At 55.6% G+C, this 8,397-nt stretch overlaps 2 protein-coding genes across 2 annotated transcripts; one reads left to right on the forward strand and one right to left on the reverse strand.

Moving 5' to 3' along the window:
• Positions 1 to 797: 797 nt before the first annotated feature.
• Positions 798 to 2,499, forward strand: CUNHXorf40A (chromosome unknown CXorf40A homolog). Its single transcript, XM_005709576.2, is given in 3 exon segments — positions 798 to 1,050; positions 1,798 to 2,045; positions 2,479 to 2,499. Coding segments are annotated over 3 exon segments (522 nt in total).
• Positions 2,500 to 3,201: 702 nt separating this feature from the next.
• On the reverse strand, positions 3,202 to 4,668 carry LOC102189842 (heat shock transcription factor, X-linked-like). The gene is given in 2 exon segments (XM_013976309.2): positions 3,202 to 3,795; positions 4,183 to 4,668. Coding segments are annotated over 2 exon segments (1,080 nt in total).
• Positions 4,669 to 8,397: the final 3,729 nt, after the last annotated feature.

Consider the following 8,397-nt stretch of genomic DNA (forward strand, 5'->3'; position numbering starts at 1 on the left):
AGATGACTGTAATCTAGCGGGTTATTTGAGGTTTGAATTCTGTGATCCCTGCATGGCACTGTCCCAGGCCCTGGCAAGGACATGGAGCTCCCCTGTCCCATTAGTTCCTGCTCTCCTTCATTCTTTCTCTAGCTCTGTGCAGGGGCTGGGGCATCTGCTGACAGTGGAGACCGTGGTGTGGGAAAGGCTGGGAAGAAGATGGCTCCCAAAGGTGTGGGACCCAGGGCCAAGGCCAGATTGGTTAGCATGGATCTGCACTCAGTAGCCCTGGGCTGAAGTGGGATATCTGCAGAGCATGGGCAGGGTTGGGGGCTGGGGAGCTGAGGGGTGAGGTGGAGGCTGGGAGTGGGGGAAGCCAAGCCCAGGACTGTGTCTGTCAAGAGGACTGTGTCTGTCTACTGTGCTGGAAGAGGACAAGAGCCTGGCCACTGGGCTGTGAAGCCAGGGGACCCACGCTCCCTCCTCGGTGCTCCCAGAGTTTCGAATCCCCTCTGTCTTGGAACTCACCTCGTGCCTCTCTCCCACTGTTCTGCCCTCCTTCCTGACCTCCCCACAGACTGCATGTGATGGATGGGTCCTCTGGGTCACCACCCCCTGTCAGCAGACCACATGGAGATGGATGGAAGGAGCCAGCCTTCTGTGACCCTCCCCTCTGTGTCAGCAGGCTTGGAGGATGCTCGGACACATGAGGCTGATGTCTGGCCCAGGGCTGTGAGCTTGGAGGCCTCTGTGTCAGGTTCCTGGCCTTTGTGGTTCTGTGTTTCTGCAGCCACATGAGGCCATGGGAGCCTGGGGAGATGAAGTTCAGCTGTCTGTCCTCCCGACAGCCTTCCACGGGTTTCGTCTTAAACAGTGTTTAGATCCTGGAGATGTGGTGGCAGCCCATCCTATGCAGCCACTGGCACTGTATCCTAGCAGCCCACATGGCACACTGGGACTGGGAGGACGCATCCTGGCGGGAGCTGCTGGAGCAGATGCTGGGGATGAGCCCCGCCCAGATACAGGCCTTGCTGTGGGATGGGGACAAGTTCGGCCATGGAGTGATCATGGGCAACTGATTCCCTGCCCCGTGCTGCCTGCACGGCCCCCGGTGCTGCCCTGGATCTCAGCTGGGTTGTGCTTGTTTGTTTTCTGTTGAACCGTTTGGTGGGGGAGTGGGGTGGGGCTGGGGTTTCTTCAGAGGGGCAGCGAGGGTTCCCGGACTGGGAAACAGTGGCCCCAGGTGCCTGATCACCACTTTGGGCCTCAGTCCCCGTTTGTGCTCTGAAAGGTGGGTCCATATCTGCACATGGCACCTGTCTCTGTGAGTGTACATATGTCTGTGTGTGTGTGTCCCCATGTGTATCTGTCTGCCCAGCAGAGACCATGAGAGGCACCACAGCACCCAGCCTGGGTTCCCTAACCCCACTGCCTGCAGCCAGGCCTGAGAAAGTCCCCTGACTCCCCAGGGGTGAGGCCCCACAGCAACACCTCTCTGCTGGTGAGTCGCTTGGGGACCTGATGTCCGCAGGCTCCCCACCGGGGGCCCTCCTGCTCTGTCCCTGCAGCCTGCAGTGGGCAGACTGAGAGCTGCCCATGGCCTGGTGGGTTCGTGGAGCACCAGGCCTCTCCCTTTCATTTGGCTCTCTCTCTTGCTTGGCCTCACCCCGAATTCCCTTTGCTGAGCTGAGCCCATCTGAAATGCTTAGCCAGAGGACCCAGTTCACCCTGGTTCCTCTCCATGATACGGTCTTACTCTCTAGCAGGCATGACTTTGAATCACCTTGTTCTCTTTCTGTGTCCTGTCTTTGCACACAGGTCTGGTGGACATTGGGGACACTTTTCTGTGCCCAGAAAACATAGGTCATGACGAGGTGAAGGAGCTGGAGAATCAAGCCCTGCTACCAGCCCTGGGACAGAAGTACCTGACTGTGCTTACCAACCCCTGCTGGCTGCTGCAGCCCATCCCAGGGTGGGCCGGAAAGGACATGTTCCAGGTGGACATCCCTGAGCACCTGATCCCCTTTGGTCAGGAGGCCTGTCCAGACTGGGTTCCTAAGAGGAAGGTGACCAAGAGACCAGCTCATGGTGACACTATCCAGTTGCCACCAGGCCCTGGACATGCCCATCTGGTTCAGTCTGAATCGGCCCCACCCTGGGGTGCACTGCCCACTTTGTATGGGGTCTGGGTCCAGGACTTCCCTCATGCTGTGCTGCTCTGGCCTCAGCGAGAGTCTCCAGGGCTTTGACCTTTACGAAAACATGATGTCCCCACTCATTTTGGCCCTGCTAGGTCTGGGCGGTTGAGAGAAATGTGTTGTTAGGAAACCGGTTAGTGTTTTTCCCTCTCTGTTTTGGTTCAAACTCCCCAATGTTGGAACAGTGTCCAGAGGTGATGGGGGAAGGCTGGGGGCTGGGCTGAGCATCAGCAGCCGGTGAGGACTCTGTCAGGCAGAGAGGCCCACAGGCCCAGAAACAAGCCGTGGTTTGTCCTTGCAGGTGACCCTTACCCTGCTGTAAAGTGTCCCTTGGCTCACAAAATGTGTGTGTTGAACACAGTGCCTGGCCACTCTGCATCCAAAGACAGGCTCCTAAATACACCTGTGAGGGCAGAGTGGCAAGGGCTGGTATTCACCTTGGGGAAATCTTGTACTTGTCTTTGGGGTCATGTGCTTGTAAGGCCATTGGCGGGTGAGGTGACACTGCTTTCCAGTGAGCCGGCCCTGGATCAGGAGCTGGAGATGCTCAGCTGCTGATCAGAAACTTGTGGCATCATCGGGGAACCCAGGAGGAGCCCCTTCTGCTTCAGGGTGCATGACTCATGGAAGGTGACAACCCCAAGGTCAGGAGCCCGGTTGAGCCGTCTGCTGAGGGGCAGCCAAGGCCCAAGGCAAACCATCTCTCAGCCAGGGACAAGCCTGAGCTGAACTGGCCTCACGGCTCACGAGCTGCATGCACCCTTGGCCGTGTGTGAAATGCTGCTGCTTCAGATGGAAAGGGACCATGTGGACTGGACCAAAGCTTGCCTGGGGAGTGGGCTTCCAGCCTCATCTGGCTCACCCAGTGCCATGTGAATAGCATGGACAGACAGAAAGAACACAGACTTGCAGCTCTCTTTTGATTCTTTATCTACTCCTGTGAAATTTTGCTGTACTTTATTAGAGCCAGAAATAGATTTTTTATTACGAGAGTGCTTTTGAGTATCCCTAGGGACCTGGCAGCTCAGGGATTGGGGTTGTCCTTGAACTGCTCACGGAGGGCACACTTGTAATCTGAGGACTCTTCCTGCTCCTCCTCCACCTCAAGGGCCTCATTTGGGGCCATGACTAAAAGGGCCGCCATCAGGATGGAGTAACAGGTGTTGTACAGAGTCATCACCGAACCATAACCTGGATACTCTGGGGGGCTCTTGGGCAGTTCCCCTGCACTGTCCCTTTCAGCGGTAGCTAGGAGTACAGACGTGCCATTGCTGGATGTACCCTCTCCACTGGGGTCGCCCTGTTCACTGGAGAGATGGTTTGCCCTAGCCCACCCGGCTACACTGCCCGTAGACCAAAGGCCAGAGAACACATGTGAGTGCCGGCTGGGGCTTCCATGAGCAGTTGGGTTTCCATTCTGAACTTTCTTGTCAGCCTCTTGGGTGGACTCATTGTGATGGAATCGAGGAGAGCGTCTGGTCACCATTGCTCACTTCTTTTTCTTCGGCGTAGTTGTTGCTCCATTGACGGGCTGAGCAGTTGTTCTGGGGTAGCCTTTTCTCTGGATGTTCTGCAGGAGGAGAGGCTTGTCTCTTTGAAAGTTGGAGTTGTGATAAATCTGAAAGGAATTATTTTAGCCATCGTGTGGGAGAAGAGCCCCTCCTCGCCGCCCTCCACTCTACCACCATCCCAGCCTTGCCTAACTATGGAGACAAAGTCTTCATTCCTGGCAGGTTATGAGGCCCTAGCATGTGTGCTCTCTACAACTTCCTTGGGCCTGGCCTTGCTTGAGGTTTTACTGGCCCTCCCTGACATCAAGTGGCCCCTCAGGGCCTGGTGTCACACCTGTGGATCGTGTCTAAGTGGACAGTAGAATAAGACAGGCCCTGCTTTCTCCTCTTTGTTTAACCACCCTCTCATGAGAAAAACCTTCTCCTGGGAAGTGAAACCCATTCAGCACTCAGCTCGTCTAGTCTAGTTTCCCCAGAAGGGCTTTCTATGTTACCATCATCCTGTTCTTCCCTGCAGAGTGATCCAAAGGGTGGATTTTACTGAACCCATACAGGTTCAGTTCACAGATGACACTCTTGATGCTGTCTTTGTCGAAGATCCTGTCCGTGCCTCTGTGCTGGAGGAACTCCATCTGGAAGAGATCTGTCTCGATGACCACCATGTCTCCCTCGTCATTCAAGCTCCCAGAGGTGAAGGCCGCATCCTCCATGATCCTCCAGAGCTTCCTGGGGAAGGACAGCCCAAGGACGGTGTTGTTCTCTTCCTCATTGGCTGTTTCTGGGTTCAGGCCCTGTGGGGGCAGGTTGTCTTGGGAGCCCGGATGTGGGCTCTCAGTTTGGTCACCCTGCTTCCCCAAAACCTCCCCTGAATCCACATTTGCATCCAGGGAGGAATCAGGGAGGTCCCCTGCTGTGGGCTCCCCATCAGTTGATGGGGCCAGTGGGGCTGCACATGCCTCATCTGAACTCTGACTAGCCATGGAGACAGTCTAGCTCAGGAACATTCACTGCAATACCAAAGCAGTGAACGCTCAGGGCAGAAAGGCCTCAGACCAGGATTGTGGTGCCCAATAAATACTGTTTGGAGAGTCTAGAATCTGTATCGTGGTCCAGGCAGCCAATTAAATGGTCAGCTTCCTTAATTGTTTAATGATGTCACAGAGGTGATGTGGAGAGGCAGCCCTGGCCCAGTGTGGGGGAGGGGCAAAGGGGATGGAGATGGGATTCCCAGTTTGTCTCTTGTCTGAAAGTACGGAAAAGTATGTTTCAGATTGCCTACAAAGGCTCCCATCTGTGGCCAGGCCCTGGATGGGTTGGCAAACGTGCTCCTGGCTCCATTCCCCTCACTAGCAAGGTACAGGCCTGTGGCTGGCTTCTGCTAAAGTTCTGGCGAGTTCTAGATCAGCTTCCACCAAGAGAGACCCCAGAGGTCAGATGGGCCCCTGGCGACTGTCCCTCCCAGAAGATGGGGTCCACAGTGGGCTGATTGGCCTAGCCTGAGTTGGTAGCCCCCCATCCTTCCCCCTTTTCTGGCTTTGCTCTCTTCTGGCTGGTGCTGCTGGTTGGTAGGGCCCACTCAGATGGCCCCAAAGTCAGAGTTCTGTTGTCCTGCCCCCACTGCCACCCAGGTCAAGCTCTCCCCAGTTCAGGGCTGTGCTCTTATCCAGGAGAGATCTCTTTCTGAGGCAGGGATGGGAGGGATCTGGCTCTTGTTGCATTGCCGTTGACCACAGGGTATAGGGAGTAGTAGTAGTTCCCCCTATCTGCTGAAGAATCATACAGAAACTCTTGTCACACTCCCTTGGGGGGAGGTTGGAGCCCAGAAAATCCAGGTGCCGACCCTTTCTTTCCTGGTCCTTGGATCCAGAATTCAAGGTCGTTAATTAGGCTTTAATTATCTTGATTGGTAATTTGGCCATCATAATCAAAGACTCAACCATTGTTGGCCTGCATGAATGAAAAGTGAAGGTTTGGGATGCGAAGACCAGCTGGGACCACAGGCAAGAGTGGCTCTTGCTTCCATTTCCTGGAGCATCTTGTGTCCTGCTGGGAACACTTCCGACACCCAAATCTCTAACAGTCCTCCAACTGGAAATGGAAGGGGGCTTCTCAATGATGAAGAATAGTGCTTGATTGTCAGAGACCCTGGCGTTTGGTCCTTCGGGTAGGGAAGACCCCCTGCGAGCAAGGGGGCATGGCAACCCACTCCAGTATCTTGCCTGGGAGAATCTCCATGCGACAGGAGGCCTGGCACCTACACGCAATGGGAGGTTGCAGGAGTCAGACAGGAACTGGGCAGGCAACATAACACTATGTCCATTTATTGTCTAGCTGGGAAAAGTTACTGTGTTGTTAGTTTATAAATCATACTTTTGGCTGATTAGCTGATTCCACATCCTATTGAGGTGGGCCTATCCTCTTGACATGCCCGCTGCGGCCACAAAGCCAGAACCGCATCCCACAGTGGGAGGGTGGAAGGAGTGTCTGGGGGCAACAATGTGGAGAGATTTCTGCCCTTGCATCACAGTGCAACAGGCTGCCAGGCCCTGCGACACTGTCGCTTTCCCCTTCAGGCCGCATCCTGCACCCAACACACGGGGGCTCCTCACACCCACTCGCCCTCCAAATGAAGAACTGATGGCCACAAGGCCTTGGGCATCTTCCCAGGACCACGTGCTGGGAGTGACGGCTGGGGTGGGCCTCAGAGCCCTGGCTCAATGAAAGAGTTCCTCTGGAGCCCCCGCGCTTTTCCGGGGCCCACGTCAGTCCACAGCCCGCCTTCCAACTTCTCATGCTTCACTTCTCAGTGCTACACGATGGCCTCTGAGGTGAGAAAAAAGCAGGCCTGCGGGAAGGAAGGGGACGAGGAGAACAGAAGCACTGGTGGGACCATCGCTCTGGGGGGTTGCTGGGGAAACTGACTCTGCGGGGCGCCGCGCATCTCTGTCCAGTCCCAGTGCCCCCTGCCCTGAAGGGTGGCTGCCCTGTCCGCTGCTGCCATTGGGGCTCCCTGCCCAGTGGAACTTGCCAGGCTACCAGCTCATCACTGAGCAGGAGGGAGGAGGGCCTGACTGTATCGGTCCGTGCCTAGTGGGATAAGGCCCCTACAGGAAAGCATCCTCTGATATGGGAAGGGAAGGTAACACAGGCAGACCCACTGAGGCTCCAGGTCTCCCCAGCTGCAACGAGGGGAGGGGAGCAGTCTGGAGGAACCTTTGGCTGTGGATGGGCCAGAGGGGGCTGGGCGGAGCCACCCAAGACAGGTGCAGGCAGAAAGCCACGGCTGAGATTTGAAGGCAGGCCTTGACGAAACCATTTGGGCCGAGGGCTTGTGTGTGCACAACACAAGTGTCCCAAGCCACAGCTGACAAAACCCCACCCTTGCGTGCCACCAAACCCCACTGCCAGGCCGCTGCGGTGGTGCCTGGAGAGGGGGACACGGAAAAGGCAAGCTCTCTCAGGAGCGCCAAGGTGAGGAAGGGCCCTGAATTGGGGAGTAGGGCAGGGAAAGCCACCTAAGCAGGCTGCCTTACAGATGCACGGCCTCGTCAGTCCCTTTTAGAAGAAGCGCCATGGGCCCACTGATGTTCACAGCCTCCAGGGTCGTGTCCTAGTCAGAGGAATCAACCTGAAGGAATGCTTTGTCAACCTATTTAGAAGAAGAAAGGCCATGGAGAAGCCCAAGTCGAGGCCTGGAGCTCATCCAGGCCGCCAGTCCTCAGTCAGAAAGGCCCCTGGGAGAGCTTCTTTCACACTCTCTTAGCTCTCCCCTTTCAGACACCAGGCAGTGGCCCTCACACAAGGCAAATGACCCTGCTAGTGGCAGAACTGGGAGACAGTGCCCTAGGGTCCTTGAACATGGGCCTTTCCAAGGTGCTGGTCTGATCCCTACATGGTGATGTTGAAGAACAGTGGCCCACAAATGCCAGAGTACACACATCTCCAAACCCACTGCTCTACTGTCCATGTGCAGTGAAGACTGGTGACTCTCATTCAGGTTTCCTCCAGTCCTACACCCCAATTCTCATCCATTTTCAAATATAGGTAACTGGGGGCTTCCTTTGGTCATATCTAGCTCAACAAGTCAGACTTGTCCCTGGGAGTGAGTGCGTATAAAAGAGGCCCCTTCAAAAGTGCCTAAGCTGTGAGCCAACAAAATCATTCATTGTACCTACCATCTGGGTAAGGGAGAACAGGTCCACAGTGGTGGTGGGCACAGGGGCAGGGGTGGAGAAGATCAGAGCTGGCCTCGAAGAGAACCAGTGAAGTTCTTGTTTACCACAGAACAGGCTATATGTTGAACCCTCAAACAAGTCCTTCAAAGGGCAAGTACCCACAGATACCCAAGTTGGACGTGGGAGGCCAGGACCGGGGGTAGCAGAAGCCCAACTACCCCACTGACAAAAGGAAACAGGACTTTTGAGGCAGTCTCCAGGGAGGCTGAATCCGAGGTTCTGGGAAGGGGATAGGAGAAGCACATGCAGGTGTTCCCAAAGTGAGCACTCTAGGGCCACGAGAGTGGTCTTTATGGGAAGAAATGGAAACTGAAGACAACAGCCTGTGATCTGCAGCGGGATGAGGTCTGGGGGTGGGCAGAGCTTGGAAGGTGCAAGCTCAGCAGAGCGCTAGAGTACCCTGCCACACAGCATCCTGGAGAGTCTGTGTCTCAGCTACTTGGGGGAAAGTTAAGTGGAACATGAGGTCGTTGC

This window comes from Capra hircus, unplaced genomic scaffold (assembly GCF_001704415.2).
Source record: "Capra hircus breed San Clemente unplaced genomic scaffold, ASM170441v1, whole genome shotgun sequence".
Lineage (NCBI taxonomy): Eukaryota > Metazoa > Chordata > Mammalia > Artiodactyla > Bovidae > Capra > Capra hircus.